The 21,444-nt window shown below is 54.7% G+C and overlaps 1 protein-coding gene across 1 annotated transcript in view; it reads right to left on the bottom strand.

Moving 5' to 3' along the window:
* Positions 1-3,623: 3,623 nt before the first annotated feature.
* The window catches only part of ZC3H4 (zinc finger CCCH-type containing 4), a 43,836-nt gene continuing 26,015 nt past the window's right edge, over positions 3,624-21,444 (bottom strand). The window contains 5 exon segments of the mRNA XM_067018432.1: positions 3,624-7,496; positions 8,729-8,980; positions 11,617-11,960; positions 12,186-12,352; positions 12,354-12,551. Of these exon segments, the coding sequence (XP_066874533.1) occupies positions 5,977-7,496; positions 8,729-8,980; positions 11,617-11,960; positions 12,186-12,352; positions 12,354-12,551 (2,481 nt within the window). The 3' untranslated portion in view covers positions 3,624-5,976.

The raw sequence follows: 21,444 nt of genomic DNA, 5'->3' as shown, positions 1-21,444 counted from the left end.
AAATAAATATTGAACTCTGGCTAATGATACACATGTTGCAGGATTTAGGGTGTTCTGATGTCTGGAACTTATTTTGAAATGCATCCAAAAATATGGGACTTCCCTGGAGGTCCGGTGGTTAAGACCCCACGCTTCCAGTGCAGGGAGCACGGTTTCGATCCCTGGTCAGGGAACTAAGGTCCCACATGCAAAGCAAACAAAACAAAACAAAGAAAACAAAAATACGATGTATGGGTAGATAGAGGGATGGACAGTTGGCTAAATGTATGATGAAGCAAGTACAGCAAACGTTCACACCTGTAGAATCTAGGTGGTGGGGCGGGGCAGGCACCCGAGGAACACCCGGCATTGTTTGCTGTTCCCAACGTCCCACAGGAAGGCTCTCAGCCTCACTCACCAGCCGATGCTTGATGGCCACTCCTGTCCTGTTTCAGTTTCCATTTCTTCCTCCAACAGCGATGCTGCTCAGAGCTCCACGTGCTTCCCGAGTGACGTCATCCGTTCCTGCAGCTTTGATGACCAGCTCTGTGGAGGGGACTCTCACGGCCTGCAGCGCAGAGCTCCAGGTCCAAAGCTGCGCTCAGCCCCTTCCGAGACCACCTTCTCCTCTCACGTGCCACCTCAGTAAGGGAACTGCCCTCCTCTGGGCTGCCTCAGACATCCTGTCCTGACCCCTCATCTCTGTCACCTGCCACATCTGACCCAGTTACAACTCCTATGTGCGCCACTCTCTGAGTCTCAAACCCATCGGATGCCCAGCCCCTTGGATCCTCCTGCTTTGCCACCCCACCAGGCTCCCCACTCGCCCTACCCCCACCCCATCTTGCCCTGGCCAACCCATGTCCTACACCTCCGCCAGATGGAAGGTTCTGACTCCAGTCATTACTTGAATACAAGCTCTTCCCCACCCATGTCTGTAACACAGCCTTCAAGGCTCTCCAGGACCTGCCAACTTCCCAAGCCCCAGGTGCCACCTTCCTTCTCCTTGCACACCTCACCCCAGACAGTGGGTCATTCCTGCTGGAGCCCGGTGCCAAGCACGGGCTCTGGTGCAGAGAAGGTCCATGCCCCCAAACACTTGAATGATGCCTGTACCGCCGCTGTGGCTTCCAACTCCTGCGCCGCCTTCTTCCTGCACGAGTCCCACCAGCATTTGCCTGTTCACCTTCCAAGCAGCCACGTGCTTGGCCCCACGATGCTGGATCTTTGATTACTCTAAGAACCAGACGTCAGACCTCTATTTCCCCTCTTGCCATGGACCAACGTAGGGGGGGGCACACCATCTAATCCAGCCAATGAGACCCGAAAGGAAGACTGAGGGACTTCCGGGAAGCGTTCCCTCACTCACAGATACATAGAAAGTTTCTTTTCTGCTTCTGCACTTGGCTGCGTGAGGAGGTGAAGGCTGGAAGATGGTCTAGCCATCTTGCCATCCCGAGGGGAACTGCTGCCCCAGACTGGCCGTGTGGAAAGATTGGCTGAACCTGAGTGAACTTGGAGTTAACTCCGACTTTACCCAACCCTGAAACCACCCCAGCTTCTTACCTAAGATGATGGACTCCTGCCTGCTTAAGGCAGCTGAGCTGGAGTTTTTAAAAAAATATTTACTTACTTTTGGCTGCGTCGGGTCTTAGTTGCGGCACACGGGAACTTTCCTTGCGGCACGTGGGCTTCTCTCTAGTTGCGGCACGTGGGCTCCAGAGTGTGCTGGCTCAGTATTTGTGGCGCGCAGGCTTAGTTGCCCCGCAGCACGTGGGCTCTTTGTTCCCTGACCAGGGATCGAACCTGCATCCCCTGCATTGGAAGGCGGATTCTTAACCACTGGACCACCAGGGAAGTCCCTGAGCTGGAGTTTTGCGTTACAGTTGAAATCATCCTTTCTTGATGTGGATGAATTCGAAGAAATTCAAAGGCTGAACCCTGAATTTTTGACAGAGACCTAGAGCTTACCTGCTTAGACTAGCAACCAGTGTAAGGCGCTGTGAGAACACTTCTCTGAGAAATACCCAGGATCCCAATTAAAGGGCAGGACGGCTCCCCACAGATGTCCATGTTTTTATCCCAGAACCCATGACTATGTAATTTACATGGCAAAAGTGACTTGGCATATGTGATGAAGGATCTTGAGATGGGGAGATGTTCCTGATTACCCAATCTAACCACATGGGTCTTTAAAAGTAAAGAACCTGGGCTTCCCTGGTGGCGCAGTGGTTGAGAATCTGCCTGCTAATGCAGGGGACACGGGTTCGAGCCCTGGTCTGGGAGGATCCCACATGCCGCAGAGCAACTGGGCCCGTGAGCCACAACTACTGAGGCTGCGTGTCTCAAGCCTGTTCTCCAGCAACGAGAGGCCGCGATAGTGAGAGGCCCGCGCACCGCGATGAAGAGTGGCCCCCGCTTGCCGCAACTAGAGAAAGCCCTCGCACAGAAACCAAGACCCAACACAGCCAAAAATAAATAAATAATTTTAAAAATATAAGCAGAGAAACTTTCCCAGCTGTGGTCAGAGAAAGAAGTGACAATGGAAGAAGGGCCAGAGACGTGACGTTGCTGGCTTTGAAGACAGAAGAGGGCCACGAGGCAAGGTGGGTGGGTGGCCTCCAGAAGCTGAAAAAAGCACATAAACAATATCTCTGTTCTTCCAGAAAGGCAGGCAGCCCTGGCTACCGTTAGATTTTAGCCAAGTGAGACGTGTCACGCTTCTGACTTCCAGGACTGTAATGTAACAAGTTCCTGTTTTGTTTTGTTTTGTTTTCCCCCTCCCCGAGCTCCTGCTCTAAACCACTTGGCTTCTATAATTTATATGGCAGCCATGGAAAATTCAATAGCGGCCCACTGAAACACAGAAACCAAAGTCAGTCCAAAGAAGACATGGCTACTCTCCAGGCCAAGTCCTGCTCCCTTCTCACCCTCGTGGAGTGCGGCTTCCCCGGAGAAGACCCCTGGTTAACAAGTGGGTAATCTCTGAGTCCGCTGGGGCTGCTATAACAAAATACCACAGTTCTGGAGACTGGAAGTCGAAGATCAAGTGCCAGCAGATTCAGTGTCTGTCTGGTGAAGAGCCTCTTCCTGGTTCCCAGCTGGCTTTTTGCCACGTCTTCACATGGTGGAAGGGGTGAAGATACTCTGTGGGGTCTCTTTTGTAAGGGCGCTAACCCCATTCGTAAGGGTTTCATCCTCCTGACCTCATCACTTCCCAAAGGCCCCACCAAATGCCATTGCATTGGGCAACTAGGTTTCAACGTATAAATTTTGAGGTGACACAGTCTACAGCAGTTAGAGGGCTCCCATTTCTCATCCCTAGAAGCCAGCCCAGTTGTCCTGAGTTCATCACTGGCCTCTTCCGTGATCTGTGCGGGGGCAGGACCATGCCTGTGTGGGCCACCTGTGCCCGTAAAGGCTGAGACTGGCCCGGAGCCAGAGCTCAGGAACTGTGGAATGCAGCCGTCGGCTGCTAAGGGAAGCTGAAGCTGTTGGGAGGCACCATTCCCACAGTGTCATCATGAATGTCACCCTGGGACTGGCCACCGAGAAGAGACCCTGGTTTCAAGGTTTCATCCCCGCCCCGTCATTTCTGGGACAAGGGATGGTGCGGGCAGCACAGAGAAACAAGACCCACAGGCTTTTTAAAATAACTGCATCCTTTAATGGCAGTAATACAATTATTGGATTAAGAGACCACAGGAGAAAGGGCAGGTGACGTTTCTGGAAGACAGATATGGAGTACAAAAAGGGGGTGGAATAGAGTCATGCGACGATCATTGTAAAAATACAGTACGTTATATACATATTTGCACCATCAACTTTCAACTCTGAAATAGTATTTACACTTTTGTTACAATCCTGGTTAGAGAACAATTTTTCTTTAAAAGCTCAGCCTGATGGCAAATGAAAATTTCGGGTGAATTCATAGTCCCATGAGGTTCTTAGGCTGAATATTCCAAGAGGAGGGTTCCAGCTTCTATTTCATCCACAGATTTCAGTTTTAAAAAAGTATTTAATTTTGCTTTTATAAAAAAAATTCTCAAAGGAGGGAAAAAAAAACCCAACCACAGCCACACTGTGTATTCTTTCTTATTTTACAAACACTAAGGGCTGCAGCCCTCTGCTTCAAGGCCAACACTGGTGGCTGAAGAAAAATCTCATTGATGATTTGTTTAAAACAAAACAAAAAGACACAACGACAAACCAAACCAACTTCATCATGGCGCACTGCCTCTCTCGCCCATGCTTCTGGCCCCAAACTCAATGACTATTTCTCTTCCGGGGCAGGGCATTTGGTATTGAACCCGCTTTAACCTCCTACCCCAAGAAGGTGGGAGGGGGAACCCTTTGGCTGGGACACCATATTTCCTCATTATTAGTAAGAAAGAGTCACGGCCCTTAAGCAAGGTGGTTGAGACGGTAGGATGAGGAGGAAAAAGGTGGGAGACGGCCGGCAAGTACCGGCACACAGGCAGGAGGGAGCCCTGGCCGCACAGGCCTCGCCCGGTTCCGCTCAGGCCACGTCCATGGGATGGGCCTCCTCTGGGGCTCTGTGGACAGGATGGGACCTCAGCCAGGGTCTTGGGGGATGTGGGGGGGGGGGGGAGCCCGGGCAGGCATCTATGCTCCCTTCCCGGCTCAGCCGGATGAGGGGAGCAGGACACAGGCTTTGGGTCCCAGGGCCCCTGCCCACAGTGGGGGTCCCAGTCCCTCTCCTGGAGAGGGCCCAGCAACCCACACCCTGCCCTGGCTAGTCTCCCACCGTGTCCTCAGGCCCCCTCCCGGAAGTATCCACAAATCCAACTCTGTACACGCCTCAAACCCATGCACCTGTCGGCTTGGAAGAAAACCAAACACACCAAAACCACGGGCCCTAAAAATATGGTGCAAGGAGGTGTGAAGAAAGCGGAGAAAGCAAAACACTTTGCCGAGAACCACCCAGGGATCCCTCCGTCAGGAGCCTGGTGGCGTGGCCATGCCAAGGATCCTTGAGCTGTCCCCAGAGGGCCGGGGCCGGCTCACTGGGCACTTTGCCTGCTGAGCCCAGGACAGAGCCCAGCACGAGGGGGAAAGGCACGGCCGGGACACGACGGGACGGGACGGGCTAAGCTGACAGGAGGCGTGCGCTCTGCCTCGCGCAGGCAGCTCCTGGCCACACCAGCCTCGCCGACTCCAGGTCCATTTCTCACCCGGAGTCTCCTGTCGCAGGCTGGAGGGCGCCGGTTTGCTCTGGGATGAACTCTGGACGGAGGATGGCAGGGAGGCCGGTGTGTGAATCCAGATGAGACAGCAGTGGAAAAGGACTTTGTTTCTCCCGGCCCAGGCAGCTTCCAAAGGCTCTTTCTCTTTTCCTTCTGTCTTGACGCTTTCTCACTTCCGCTGGCCCCTGAAGCGGGTCATCATGGCCTGCACACTGCAGAGGAGACGCAGAAATGCCTAGACCTGCTTCCACGCGGGTCCTGCCCACCATCTCGGCTCCGTCTCTTCTTGCTCACGCACCACACGGTGAGCAGCGCTCAGTGCCTTCTCGATGCCTGCTGTTCCCTTTGTCCTGGGGGGGGGGGGTAGGATGGGGGGCAGGGGCCAAGCTTTGCCCAGAAAACCCACCAGACCCCCAGCCACCAAACTGGGGCCCCAGCCTTTAAGGAGTCCCTGAAAATCAGGCCTGGCCAGGCCAGGCGGAGTGCCAGCTGGGGCTGAGGCCCAGGGGACTCGCAACTGTACACATGCACATGTAGGTTTTCTTGGCGGGAGCCTAGGAAGCCCGCAGCACTGACCAGAAGTTAAAGATGGTTATATACAATATATATGTTTCAAAGAAAGTACTACTTTTAAAAAAAAAGGGGGGGGGAGGAAAAAAAAAGAATAGGAAAAAAGAAAGAACACCCAGACCCCCTCCCCCCTCCCCCCAAGTCCCCAACTCTGGTTGCTGCCCTTAAATATTGCCCTGGGAAGGGTGGGGTGCAGGGAGCGCTCAACTCCGGCTTAACACTACTGGCAAAAGGGGGAGGCAGTGGGGTCAAAGCCTTTAAAAACATCTTTCAGGGACCCAGCGTCCTGCTCACCCTCTTGGGCCGGGCTGTTGCCAGCAAATGGGCTTCCGGAGCCCGTCTTGGGTGCCTGTTTCACGGTCCCGAAGAGGGTGGGCACCGGGAGGTTGTGCACGCCGGGCTGGGGCGGGGCGCCCTCTGCTGGCGGGGCGCCCGTGGCGGCGGCTGGGGCCGCAGCGGCCTTGGGCCGAGGCCGGTTGTAACTGTTGTACCTGTCTGTGGCCGTGGCCGCGGCCCCATCTGCCCCGGACTTCCCCGATTCAGGCTGTTCCAGGGCGGACTTGCGGACAAACGGGGGCTCCTTGGCCTTGGTGGCGGAGCTCTTGCCATTGCTCTCAGGGCCCTTGGGCTGGGTGCCTGCATCAGCAGCCGGCTCTGCAGCTTTGCCACCCGTGTTGGGAGTCCTGGGGTCGTAGAGGCTGATGCCGCTCAGCACGCTGCTCTGCCCACTCCCGCTGCCCTGGCCCAGGCCGCCGGCTGCCAGCACGCGGGGGTCATAGGGGGCGGTGGCTGGCGGGGAGGACTCCCCGCTGGGGCTGGCAGCTGGAGAGAGCGCTTCGGTGGGGCCAGGCTTGGCCGCCCGGGAGGAGGCAACAGAGTCTGCTGGTTTCTGCAGCCGGGGGTCGGTGGGTGTCTTCCGCACTCGGGGGTCACTGGGCTTGTCACCGGGGCCAGGGGCCGCCGAGGGGCCAGTGGCATTGACAGTCTTGAGGATGCGAGAGAGGAGCTCAAAGTCAGGCAGGTTGGAGCCACATGTGCCGGGATCTGTAGAGGCGCCTGGGCGCTGCCGGGGGTTGGGGGGGCCCGAGGCGGTGGAGCGGTGCAGCCTGGGATCCAGGGCAGGCATGGACTGCAGGGCCGCGGGCACGGGGGGCACTGCATCCTGCTTGGGGACGGGCAGGGGGATCAGGTCCTCAGGGTTCCAGAGCACGGTGCGCGCAAAGCTCGGCTTGCTCAGGGTCACGTCCTTCTTGATGTGGCTGAACTGCTGCAGCTGCGATCGCGGGTCCCGCAGTGGGTGCCCAGGGAGGGGGTCCAGGGGAATGTTTACAGCCTTCTCCCGAAGGGCCCGTTCCCCTTCCTCCTCTTCTGCAGGGGGTGGCCCAGACCCCTTGGAGCCACTGGGGCCTGCGGGGCTGGAATGAAGGCCGCCTTCGGGCTTGGGGGTGGACAGGGAGCGAGCCAGTCGAGGGTCAGAGGGTCCTGTGTCACCTGGGCCTGAACTGCTGGAAGCCTCGGCGTGGCGGGTAAGTCTGGGGTCCCGGCTGAGGCGGGGGTCAGCCAGCCGCCCTCCCGTGGGGTGTCCCTTCTGGAGGCGGGGGTCCCCCAGCCCACTGCTGCTCAGCTCCCCGACGGAAGCCTGGGGTCGGCTAGACGTCTGCTGCCTCAGGGTCTTCAGGATGGAGGTGACGCTGCTCCCACCCTCATCCTCATCACTTGAGTACCAGTTTCCAGTGTCACCTGAGAAAAAGCAGAAAGGAGCAGGGAGAGGATGAGTGGCCACCACATCCGCCACCAGCCCTCTTGGACCCCATGGCAGCTCACTCCCCTGCCTCTTACCTCTCAGAACTTCAGTTTCTCCTCTCTTAAAACACCTCATCCCCAGCACAGGATGCCACGAAGAGCCAGTGAGCTCAGGCAGGCCAAGCACCGAGCTTGGCAGGTCTCTGGCTATCGTTTATGGACCTTTCCCCTCATACCGGCACCATTCTGAGTGCTTTTGTCTTATTTGTCACAAACACCCAGGATATAGCGTTATCATCACGCCCATTTGACAGATGAGAAAAACAGGCACAGACAGTGCCATAAGATAAGGGGCGGAGCCAGGGTTGAGCTCAGACTCCAAGCCCAGGGCTCTGCCGCCACCTCCTCACTTCCTGGGCAGGTTCAGGCCCCAGCACGGCAGGCCTGGCTCTGAGTGCCTGCGAGCAGCTATTGCTGCCTTGGCTCTCACTGCGCTTGGGGCTCACAGACACGTGCCTCCCAGGCCCCTCAAAACGTTCCCGCGACCCAGGGCAGGGCAGTCACCAGCTAATAACAGGCGGGGCCAGGTGGGCTGACTCAGAAGCTAGCCCACGTCCAACTTTCTAGGCAGGTGCAACCGGAGCCCCTAGGGGAGGGGGCTGTCCCCTGTTCTCACTGTCCCACTTGCTCCTCGGCTCTGGTCAGGGCCACCCATGGCCTCTGGCTTCAGGTTCTAGATACCGTTTTTGTCCGCCCCCTTTCACCCTGGGGTGGATACCACCAGTTCACTGCACGGCTCCTGAGACTTGGCAGCTGTGCCTGTGATTATTGCTGGTTCAGGTCAATGACTAGCTCTCATCTGTCGGCTTCCCGAGAACGTGGTCTGGGGAAAGGGGGACTGAGAATCTCCCTACAGCCTCCTCTGTAAGGGTGCAGGGGGTGAATCCTATTGCCGGCTGTCTCCTACAGGGACAAGCCCACCTCCCTCCTCGATGGGATCAGGGTCTCTCCCGAACCCCATGACACGGAAGGGCAGCCCCGACGTCTAATTTTCTCAGGGACATGTAGCAGCCCCAGCAGCTTCAAAGCCCTGGGCAGGGGTCCTCCCTGGCCACAGGTCCCTTTCTGACACGAAAGCCGACCTAGGCGCTCCCCACCTCTCCCTGCACGGCGGCCCGGGGGGCCTGCGCCCGCCAGGAAAAGCCCCTGCCCCTGGGGAGGACACATGCCTTCCTCATTCTCCCGGTCCTGCTTGCTGCTCTCAGCCAGCCTCCTCGCTCTCTCCTCCTCCTCCTGCTGCTTCTGCTGGATCCTCAGGTACAGGGCCCTCTGGGCCGAGGGCAGGAAGTCGGGGACCCCGGCGCCCGGCTTCGGCCGGCCTGGGGGCCCTCCCTCGGGGAAGCTGTCAGGCTCCAGAGGGCGCTCGGGGAAGAGGTGCTCCCCAGGCTCCCCCGGCAGCTCTTCGTAGCGCCCGTAGTCCTCTGTGGCAGGGAAGAACCGAGGCTTCATGTCGGGAAGGGCCTCACGGCACCAACTCCGACCCACCCGTGCCCTTAACTGGAAAACCACCCCCTGATGGCGATGGGTGAGAATGTGTAGCCCGCCCCTTCCTACCCTCCCCAGGAGGGGCCCCAAGGAAAGCCCAGCAGCGGAGGACGGAGCAGCCAGTGGGGGGCGGGAAGGGTCCCCACCTAGGATGCAGCCACTGAGAATGGGGTCCACGGTGAGGTTTAGTGACATGGGCAAATGCTCATGAAGTGAAAACAGGACGGAACGTCGTACGGATGTTTGTAAAACACAAAGAAAAGGCTTTGAAAAGACAGACAGAAAACAGTCCCTCTGGGATGAGAACAGGAGAGAGGGGCTGAGGGACCTTTCACTTTTTACTCCACACACTTCTGATCTGTCTTAATTACTCTTGATGAGCATTAATTTTATGATTCCTTTAAATAAATAAATAAATAATCAATAAAGAAAAACACACCCTAATCTCTCAGTAAGCTCAGAATATGAGTTCAACCATGGTAAACGAAAACTAGTAAAGAAGAGAAAAAAATACACCACAATGTTGCTATGGCTACATGTCAACCCAGAGGCTGACGGGTGATTCCTCCTCTTCCTCCCTTTATGGGTTCCTAACTCCACAAACGTTTATGAGTGTGCTGGGGCATTTAAAGGGACGGGGTGGCGGTTGTTCCTCCCATACAGCATCCAGGAAGCACAAGGCGGAAGGGCTTGCCTTCATTCTTGAAGGGCGGGCAGGCGCCCAGTACTAGCCACCTCCCTTCACAAATGCTACCCAAGTCAGAGCCAAAGACGAGGGGAACACTGTGGGCAGATCTTCAACGACGCGCCTGGAGACTGGTGTGTGCACGTGTGTGTGCACGTGTGCGCGCGTGGAGGGGGGTGTCGGAGACCAAGTCCGGTTAGCACCGCCCCACAGAACGTTCTGCAACAATGAAATCTCCCCTGTCTGTCTGCGCCGTGTGATGTGGCTCCCCTGCTGAACAGCCAAAATGTGGCCAGACGACCAAGGAAGTGAATCTGTAACTCAAACTAAACTTTCAGGATTAAAGTGATTAAATCTGCAAATACGTCACACACAAAGTGTATAAAGCGTAAGGTGAAAGGTCACTTTCTTCTAGCCCCTGAACTTTACAACATGTGGACTTGATGGGCGAGTCTGCTCTGAGCCACACCCTGGCTCGGAGCTGGGGACACTCCTTAAACAACAGTCCCACCCAGTCCCCCCTGCACGGAACTCAAGAGTGAATTACTTGACAGTTCTGCTATTTTCAATGTATTAAAAACAACTGAATAGTACTAAAAAGGAAGATTTCATGATATGGGCATTAGAGTGAATTACTCCAGAGATACCAACTGTTATCAGCTTGACAGACGTTCGGGTTTTCTTCCCCACCCAGACCTTTTCCATGCACACTTCATACACGTTGTTTAAAGGGGGAGGAAGCCCACTCAGGCCGCCTGCTTTTCTCACTTGAGAACAGGTCACTCACCTGGCTCCCTGCCCCAAACACCTGCTCTCATGCCTTTGAACACTACTGAGATGCCAAAGACTCTCACACCGACCTCCAGCCGGGTCAGCTCCCTGACGTCTGCGTGGCTCTCAAACGGGCACCTCACGCTTAATGTGGCCAAAGCAGAAGTGCTGCCCTGCCCCAAACCTGGCTCGGTGTGTGCTGGGACTTCTCTCCCCCGTCCTCCCTTTCCAAGCCACATGGACACCTTTGTTTTCCACAAACAAGATGACTGGCTGAGGCCTCCGTACCTGCTGCAGCTGCCACCTAAGCCAAGCCCATGACTACCTCCCCGCCTTCACCTCTCAGACAGGCCTCTGCTGGCTGTGACGCACCCAGCCGGCCCGGCCTCCACCCGTCACCCTCACACGGTGGGGCACCGCCAGCAATGACCAACGCTGAAATGAGCTGACGCCCTTGTTTATACATTTCCTGTCGGTTTCCCTCCACTCAAATGCAGTTAAGGCAAGGACTACGTGCTTTGCCTGCTCTGACCCCACGCCTAGAAGCACGCCTGGCCCCTGGCAGCAATGACACATCTTGTCCTTCTGAGGGCTGCACACCGCCTCCTACTGACGCGGCACTGTCATCCAAGCACCCGACTGTCAGACGTTTAGTTTGTTACCAACACATGTTCTCGTTTTGTAAGAAAGGAAGGAAAGGAGGAAGGAAGATGGTCAGTTGTGGGGACAGAACAAGCAGAGTCGCAAGGCAGCTCCAAGCCAAGAACCACCCCGGAAGGAGGCCGCTTTGGTTGAGGGCCCCTCAGCCTTGAAGTTCAACACCATTCCACACCCGTCCCTCTGACTTCCCAAGCTCCCACTCCACACACACCACGCAAAGCTTACAGAAATTAAATAAGTTATAGTGATGGTAATCATAACACTCCTCCTCCTAGACTCAACAGGGTAGTGAATTCCACGGCACTGAAAACGTTCAACCACTCACAGGACAGAGATGGAGTTGGATTCATGTTATCAAAGACTCAGACCAAGGAAGAAAAACCAAATCTTCCTGACTACTTTCCACTGTGCAGACTCCAGCAGCCCCAGCTGGCCCCTACCCTGAGCCCTCCATACCTGTGTCCCCAATGAGTCCTGGCTCCATCTCCATGCCCTCTTGCTGCTGGTAAAAGTTTTCATAGAAGTTCTGGGCTGGTGGGATGGGAGGCATCATTCCAGAGTGTGGGGAGTCTCCAGGACCATAGGGCATCATTGGAGGGCCGCCAGGGCCCATGGGCGGGCCAGGATTCATGCCAGGGCCCATTGGCATGTCGGGGTGCATGTCCGGATGCATGTCCGGGTGCATGTCGGGATGCATGTCGGGATGCATGTCAGGATGCATCGGGGCCCCCATCGGCCCCGGGGGTCCCATGTTGGGCCCCGGGCCCATCGGCCCTGGGGGTCCTCCGGGTCCAGGGAACCTGGAAGGAGAAAATGGTGCCCGTGAGAGGGGCTGCAGAGGAAGGGTGGCAGCCACATCCCTGAGGAGACACAGAGGCCTGCTCATGGTTGAACAACAGAGGGCTCCAGATCAGGCCTCTGAGGGCTTTGGAGAGAAGCAGGATGCTGGCCTGGTTAGGTTCCAGGCCACAGGTCCCTGGCACAGAGGAGCCTGGCTGAGCCCAGTAAAGCCCCCAGGCACTCACCTCACACCCAGTTTCTCAGCCAGCTGTCCTGTGGGCCGCACCACGATCTCAAACAAGGAAGGGATCTTCTTGTTGTACATGTCCTGCTGCTGCTGCAGCTGTTGTGGGGACAGCGGCTCGTGCACGGGCATGGGCAGCTGAGGGGGGCCGGGGGGCGGAGGGGGGGGGCGGGGGTGGGGGCGGGGGGCCACCCTGCATGGGCCGGCCATTCGGAGAGGTCGGGGCCGGGGGGCCAGGTGGGCGGGGCGGGGTGGGCAGGAGGCCCACGCCAGGGGGTGGTTTGGGCAGGGGGTTGATGCCCTGCTTCTTCAGCTCCTCAACTTCCTTCTCATCCTCAGCGCCTGCCTCTGCGTCATCAGCCAACATCTGCGGGCCAGAAGGACAAAACAGTGAGAGTAAGGACAGGGGAGGAGGTGGGTTGGAATGCACTCCTCCAGGGCTGAGACCCGAGTTTGCTGAAGGTATCTCTTCCATACCCTGAGGCCCTTACAGCAGTGATCCCCAAGCCCCAGGCCACGGACTGGTACCGGTATGTGTGGCCTGTTAGCAACCGGACCACACAGCAGGAGGTGAGCGGCGGGCAAGCGAAGTGAAGCTTCGTCAGTACTTACAGCCTCTCCCGGTCGCTCGCATTACCGCCTGAGCTCGGCCTCCTGTCAGATCAGCGTGGGCATTAGATTCTCATAGGAGCTCGAACCCTACTGTGAACCGCGCACGTGAGGGGCCTAGGTTGTGCGCTCCTTACGAGACTCTAACACCTGATGATCTGCGGTGGAGCTGAGGCGGTGATGCCAGCGCTGGGGAGCGGCTGCAAACACAGATTATCACTCGCAGCGAGGTCTGACTGCACAGAGACCTTCATAGATCGGTTGTTTACAGACTCATATCAAAACCCTATCAGTGAGTGGCAAGTGACAATTAAGCTGCATCTTATGGAGTAGACTGGACATAAGCAACATACTTCGGGTGTCACTGTCTCCCATCACCCCCAGATGGGACCATCTAGTTGCAGGAAAACAAGCTCAGGGCTCCCACTGATTCTGCATTACGGTGAGTTGTATAATTATTTCATTATGTATTACAATGTAATAATAACAGAAATAAAGTGCAACGCACTTGAATCACCCTGAAACCATCCCCCATGGAAAAACTGTCTTCCACAACACCGGTCCCTGGTGCCAAAAAGTTTGGGGACCGTTGTCTTACAGCGTAAGGCCAGTGACCACAAAGCCTCTCTGGCACAAGAGTCATCGCCCCATACCACTGCCACATCCCTTCTCGGTGAACAGCTGACAGGCGAGCCATTCTTATTTGGCAGCAAAATACATGCAACATACGACATACTATTTCACCATTTTCAAGTGGATATTTCACCATTTTCAAGTGGACAATTCAAGGACGTTAAGTACATTCACGATGTTGTATAACCACCATCTCTTATCTAGTTCTAACACTGCCGAAGAAGACTCCATACCCATTAAGCAGTCACTCCCATGCCCCGCTCCCTCCCAGCCCCTGGCAACCACCTATCTACTTTCTGTCTATGGATTTGTCTATTCTGGACATTTCATGGAAATGAAATCCCATAATATTGTTTTTTGTGACTGGCTTCTTTCACTTAGCATGACATTTTCAAGGTTCATCCATGTTGTAGCTGTATCATCTATTTCATCTATTTCATGGCCGATTAACAGTTCATTGTTCTGGGCTTCCCTGATGGTGCAGTGGTTAATCCGCCTGCCAATGCAGGGGACACGGGTTCAAGCCCTGGTCTGGGAAGATCCCACATGCCGTGGAGCAACTAAGCCCATGCACCACAACTACTGAGCCTGTGCTCTAGAGCCCGTGAGCCACAACTACTGAGCCCACACACCACAACTACTGAAGCCCTCACGCCTACAGCCCATGCTCCACAACAAGAGAAGCCACCACAATGAGAAGCCCGCGCACTCCAACGAAGAGTAGCCCTCGCTCACCACAACTAGAGAAAGCCCACGCACAGCAACAAAGACCCAACACAGCCAAAAATAAATAAAAATAAAATAAATTTATATATTAAAAAAAAAAAGTTCATTGTTCTGTTTGAATTTTAAGGGCCCCTCACTGCACTTGCGATCAAAACCCAATCACTTACAAGGACCCACAGGGCCTGACAGCAGGGCTGGGTGTCGGGGAGGACTTCACAGCACCCTGGAAGCTTCATTTCCTTCTATGGTGTGCGGACTCCTCCACCCTAAGCACCCAGCTCTGTTTCAGTTCTGCGGACAGCTAAGCTCTTTCCCCAGCAGGGTCCTGGCCTGGACCAGGCCTCTCCCCAGGCATTCGTTTTCCCCTCCATTCTTTTTTTTTTTTTTTTTTTGCGGTACGCGGGCCTCTCACTGTTGTGGCCTCTCCCGTTGCGGAGCACAGGCTCCGGACGCGCAGGCTCAGCGGCCATGGCTCACGGGCCCAGCCGCTCCGCGGCATGTGGGATCTTCCCGGACCGGGGCACGAACCCGTGTGCCCTGCATCGGCAGGTGGACTTTCAACCACTGCGCCACCAGGGAAGCCCCTCCCCTCCATTCTTAATGTATGGCTCCATATCCCCCAATTGCTGGGGTCTCTTATTAAAGGTCAACTCAGAGTGACTGGCCAGGTCTCCTGTATTTACTACTGGAACACCATTAGCTCCCTCGAAAGCACTGCCCAAGCTTTGTAAGATTTTACATTTAGTTGTATCTTTTTGTTTATTCCCGGCCCGACGACTACCAACTCCACAAGGGCAAGACCCACAGGGTCCACCATAAGGCCTGTTACAGGGTAGGTGGACAATTCCAAAGTCTGAATTCAAGCAGAACGTCTCACCAATTAGGATCCTGGGCAGAAGTGAACACTGCAGACCTGCCTGCTTCTCTTGTAAGGCCAGCTTGCAATGTTGGCCTTTGGCTGTGCCTGGGAACCTGGATTTCGAGAGGGTTCCCAGAATTCCCTGACTGCTAAGAGGGGCTCACTGTGTCTAAACCGTTTGCACAAACAGCATGCTTTCTGCGGAACATCCCGTTTCCCTCTGGGAGTCTGGGATTTTGGTACGTGCCAGGCAGAGACTGCCCTCAGTAAAAACCCCGGGCACTGACTCTCTACTGCACGCCCATGGTGGACAGCGTTCTACACGTTCTGTCACAACCTGAGGAGTTATACACGTCCCATGTGACTCCAGGGGACGAGGACTCTTGGAAGCTGACGCCTGGTTTCAACCTTTACCGCCTGCCTTTTCTCTTTGTGCATTCTGCTTTGCGTGCTCTCACTGGAGTTAAATCTCAGCCAGCTCGGACCTGGGAGTCTCCCCAAAAAATTGTCCAACCTGGGCCCAGGTGGCCTTGGGGACCTCAGCACACATGCCTTAGTGGATCCTAACGCGGGGCTCTGAGATGCCCCAGCACCTCAGCCTCAGCACTGCTCAAGACAACTCCTCCTCTTGCTCCTCCGCCCAGGGACAGTGGTGGCGGCATGGGTGGCGGAAGCAGGACTTCCTGGCAGGTGTCAGGCGGTTCCCAGCTTTTCTCTCTCCTAACCATCAGCAAAAGTATGTGGACCCAGGGATGCAGGGTCCAAGAAGAATTTGGCTTCAAGGGGCATGGAAAACTTGCAAGTCTGATCAGTGGAAAACAGCTGTTCCCTTAGAGCCCTGCTACTCAAGGTGTGGTCTGTCTGTGGACCAGCAGCACAGGGGGACCCGCTGAACTAGGACCACATTTCACACATGTCCACCGCAGTGTGGGAAATGCTGCCTGAGACTAGCTGTGCTGAGAGAGCCCCGCACCTCGTGGTGTCTTTTAGCACTGCTCTCAGGGGCTGAGGAGGGGCCGCAGCCACAGAGGCAGCCCTGACTGCTCCACTGCCCCACGTTCCGCCCGCTTCCCTTCCAGCCAGCTGGCCCCTTTTGGTCCCTCAACCGTGTGTGTAGCTGTTGCTCGCACTGTGACCCCGGCCCAGCACATGCCTCCCTCGCCCCTCCTTCCTGCCTGTTATTCACCTGGGGCCAGCGAGTGTCACCTCCTCACTGAGCCTTGCCCCATGGCAGCCTGTTTGAGGGCCTCTGGGCTCCCTGCACATTCCCTCCACTGCCCCGATCCCAGTGTGTAATCGGCGTCTACCTGATGACTGGATCCTGTCTCCTCACCACTGCGTCCCCGGTGCCCAGAATAGCGCCTGCTACAAAGCAGGCATGACCACACATTTGTTAAATAAATGAGTAAAGAAAACAGCCAAGCACACCTTCCCCTGCATTCTCTGGGCCCCAGAGGATGGGGTACAGGGGACTAAAGAAGTTAAGGCTCTGATGGGCCTCCCCGGTTGTTTGGTGCCCCTCTGGGTTCACCTCCCCTGAACACCGCCTCCCCGCTCCGCCGTCCCCGCCTCTGGCCTTTGGCTGGGGCTCCCACACCACCTCCCTGGCCAGAGCTACAGGTACCATCTCCATCTGGCTGCACCGCATTCCACGCCCCTCCTGCTCCTCCGCAGGCCACTAGCTGGGCTGTGAGGGGAGAACCCCGCACCCCTCCCTTCTCTTACCCCCACCCCCAAACTCCGCCCTGGAACTGCTGCCCAGCTCAAACCCGCCCTCAGGCCCGGGCCCCACCTTCTCTGAGCGGGACCCTGCCCCAGCCTCTCTGCACTCACTCGCACTCGGGCAGAGCAGCCTGGGTCACAGAACCAAAGCCCTGCACTGCTAGATCCTCTCAATGGCAACAAAATGCCCCCAGGTGTAGGTAAAACCTAAGGAGGACGTTATACCTCATTAAACAGGAACAAACTTGACCACAACTTCCTCCCCGCCCAGGGAGGGGATGCCGTGGTCCAGACACCAAATGCGCCACACTCCCCTCGCCCCCGAGACTAGGGTCACACGTCTCTGTACCGCTCAGCACTCGGGAACACCCAGCCAACTGCACCTGCTCGGGGGACAGAGGCTGAGGTGATCCTTCCACTGCCATCCCCGGCCCGGCCTGGCGCTCAGCACCCAGGGCCACGCAGTGAACTCAATGACCAAACGAACTAAAGCACTGGCCCACAGGACAGCCCCTACGAGTGTATCGCCTGTCCCCAGGCAAGGCGGGCCCCCCCACCTCACACGAGTATCTCCCGGGGTCCCGTCACTTCCGCTTCCCCACTGTGCCCCGCAATCGGGGCTTCCACACCCATTCCACGCTGGGGAGCAGTCTCACCTCACGGCGGGCTCCCACTCCAGGACTTTGCGCCCCTCACCCCTCACGCAGACCCCACAACACCCTGACGAGGACTCCAGCATGGGACACAGCCAGCTCCCTGCACTTATGTCTTCACCCGCCACCCACACTGGGCCGCAAGTGCTGCCTCAACAGCAAGGGCTGAATCGCATCAGAGCCCAGAACACTGATGCATAAGATACATAGGAGATGTCAACACCCCACCCCCACCCTGAAAAGCTGAACCCAAACCATCCAGGCAGTCCTTCAGCACATCTATCCCTAGAGACTTCCACGCCCCTTCCTGGGCCTCTGCAGCAAGGAGCTCCCTCACACAGCACAACCAGGGCCTTGCTGGGTCCCACAACCTGCCCCGCCAGGACCGATTCTGAATGATTCCTGGGTTTCCAAAAGTCAAAGTCATCCTCTCAATGGAAAAGGACAGCCACACCTGTGGATACACATAGACATGTGGGCCAAGGTTCATGGGTCAAGGAAATAAGCTCATGTCCACTTGTTAAAAATTCATTCTAAGCTTTGGGAATTCCCTGGTGGTCCTGTGGTTAAGACTCTGGGCTTCCACTGCAGGGGGCGCAGGTTCAATACCTGGTTGGAGAACTAAGATCCTACAGGCGAACTAAGATCCTGTATGGCACCGACAAAAAAATATATATATATAAGCTTTTGCCCCAAACTGATAACAAACCAATGTTCTTCAACTGAGATAAACAATCTCAGATCATCCACACGGTGGAGTACTACTCAAGAACAAACAGTGATGAACTACCAATACTTGCAACAATGTGTATGAATTTCAAACACCTCATGCAGAATGGAAGACAGCAGATTCAAAAGGCTATTATAGGGCTTCCCTGGTGGCGCAGTGGTTAAGAATCCACCTGCCAATGCAGGGGACACGGGTTCGAGATCTGGTCCGGGAAGATCCCACGTGCCGCGGAGCAACTAAGCCCGTGTGCCACAACTACTGAAGTTCACATGCCACAACTGAAGCCCGTGCGCCTAGAGCCTGTGCTCGCAACGAGAAGTCACCGCAATGAGAAGCCCGCACACCGCAACGAAGAGTAGCCCCTGCTCACCACAACTAGAGAGCCCACACACAGCAACGAAGACCCAACACAGTAAACAAATAAATTTAAAAAATAAATAAATTTATAAAAAAACAAAAAGCAAAAGGCTATATAAACCACACACGTTTAGAAGCTACATACCATATGTCTATTTATATGACTTTCTTGAAAAGGCAAAAAACAGGGACAGAAAACAGATCAGTGGTTTCCAGGGGCTGGAGATAGGAGAGACACTGATTACAAAACGGGAGGGCTTTTAGGGGTGAAAGAATGAATTTCCTCCACCTAGACTGTGAGGTGGTCACATGACTCTCTGTGTTTGTCAAAATTCACAGAACTAGGGAATTCCCTGGCTGTCCAGTGGTTAGAGCTCTGTGCTTCCACTGCAGGGTGCCTGGGTTCGATCCCTGGTTGGGGAACTAAGATTCAGCATGACGTCCAGCACAGCCAAAAAAAAAAGTTCACAGACCTAAACAGGGACACTTTTTTTTTTTTTAGACTGGATACAAACTATACCTTGACAAACCTGACTATAAAACAGTAACTGAAGTATTTAATGGTAAAGAACCATAATGTATGCAACTTATTTTCAAATGGCTCAAGGAAAAAAAATAAACAAGAGCAAAGTAATAAAGCAAATGGGGCAAAATAATGCTGACAGAGGAATCTAGGTGGAGGGAATTCTTTGCATTATTCTTTTTTTTTTTTTTTTTTTTTTGCGGTACACAGGCCTCTCACTGTTGTGGCCTCTCCCGTTGTGGAGCACAGGCTCCGAACGCGCAGGCTCAGCGGCCATGGCTCACGGGCCCAGCCGCTCCACAGCATGTGGGATCTTCCCGGACCGGGGCACGAACCCGTGTCCCCTGCATCGGCAGGCGGACTCTCAACCACTGCGCCACCAGGGAAGCCCTATTTGCATTATTCTTGCCACTCGCTCTCATGTTACAGTCACTGACAGCCCCAAAGGCAGGCACATCTCAAACCTAGAGTGGATGGCTGGAAGCTGATGTATCTGGACAGACAGAAATGTCACCAAGAAGCAAGAAAATAAAGCTGAAGTAAAGGGTGGAAGAGAGAGCAGAGACATTTCAGGAGGGATGATGAAGGCCCTGTCCTAAGTGGCACCTCAGCTTGGACCCAAGGGCTGCCCAGGAGCCTCAGGCCCCAGCGCTAGTTGATCAAGCTGCAACTCTGTCCAGGAGAGAAGGAAATGGCTGACCCCACACGTTTATCAGGGTTACTCTGGGCCCACTGTAAAGGTTTAAGTTTTACTTTCTGACCACCCAAATTCGATTCTGGAATGGTTTTTCCAGGTTCAACACTCACTTTTAAACTACTGAGACTTGACTTTAGATAGGGGATGCTACTGATACTCTCAAAATGTTTGTGGCCAGAAATGGAAACGTGCCACTTTGATTTGCTTTTGAGTTCTTATTAAGGTGTCTAGAGCTGTGCTGTCCAATATAGTGGTCACTGGCCATGTATGGCTACTGGGTGCTTGGAATGGGGCTATAAGTAGAAAATAAACACTAGATTCCTCAGACTTAGTACCCCAAAAACCCCCAAATCCCCCCAAATATCATAATTATTTCATCATTTATTACCTGCTGAAGTGGTACTTTGGACATGGATACACTGGGTTAAATAAGATATACTGGTAACACTAATTTCATCTTTTTACTTTTCCAATGTGGATACTAAAAAATTTAAATTTGTGGCTCTGTGGTGTTCCTACTGGACAGGACTGGGCTAGAGAGCAAACTCTGAACCACCAGCAGGGGGCAGTCCTCAGTCAGAGATTGTTTAGTTCTTCAAATGAGAAATGAAGCCGCCATGACTTTTCCCACTCCTTAGCTTGTGAATGACTCACAGATTCTAGACAGCTACCAGTTACAAAACCCTATTCCTAGGATAATAGGCCAAAGGGCCTGGTAAAGATGAGAACTTTCTCCATGAATGCTCTCCCAATGAGGAGTGTACGTTCTCTTGCTTTGCTTGTGCAGGGCTTCCCCTCAACCCCTCAGGCAGCCCCGGCCCGCATGGGTAGATTCCTGAACCTGGCTGAGGCACCGATTCTTTCCATTCTCAAAAAAATAGCCAATCTCCTTAAACTTTCTGGGAACCAGAGAGAAGGCAGGAAAGCCTTCATGTGAAAGGACACATGTTCTCGCACCCATTCACCCTGTGATGGATGTCAGGAAATCAAGAACAGGAACCAGGGGCCCCAAAGTCCTCGGCCTGACTCCTCAGGGAGAACAACAGACATAAGAATGAGTTTCAAATGTCATCTGGCTGGTAAGGGAGCCCTGACACCTCACTGGAGGAAGTCTCCCCATCGTGAAAGCCTCCAATTGCCCCATGCTTTTTCTACTACAAAAAAGAATCCTTAAGACTTGAAAAGAAACGTTTGACCCTTCCATCAAAACAGAACCCATCCAGGGACTTCCCTGGTGGCAAAGTGGTTAACAACCTGCCTGCCAATGCAGGGGACATGGGTTCAAGCCCTGGTCCGGGACGATCCCATGTGCCACGGAGCAACTAAGCCCGTGCGCCACAACTACTGAGCCTGCGCTCTAGAGCCCAGGCACCACAACTACTGAAGCCCGCATGCCTAGAGCCCGTGCTCCGCAAAAAAGAGAAGCCACCACAATGAGAAGCCTGCACACTGCCAACTAAGAGTAGCCCCTGCTCACCGCAACTCAAGAAAACCCACGAGCAGCAATGAAGACCCAGCACAGCCCAAAATAAAAAACATAAATGACTTAAAAGATAATTTTAAAACAGAACCCATCCGAAGTCTCACCTCCTCTTTGTATACCTCGGGCTCTCTCTTAAGGACAGTTAAGAAATCACAAGGTATGTTTGGAGACACACCACACAACATTCCTTTTACAGAGCCGCCCCTCCAGGGAAAACCGTCCCGGCTGGAGAGAAGACACACATGTGATCACCTCAATTCTCCCTGCA

Source organism: Kogia breviceps, chromosome 18 (genome assembly GCF_026419965.1).
Source record: "Kogia breviceps isolate mKogBre1 chromosome 18, mKogBre1 haplotype 1, whole genome shotgun sequence".
Classification (NCBI taxonomy): domain Eukaryota; kingdom Metazoa; phylum Chordata; class Mammalia; order Artiodactyla; family Physeteridae; genus Kogia; species Kogia breviceps.
Note: the sequence above shows the minus strand (reverse complement) of the source record. Positions and strands in the feature narration are given on the sequence as shown.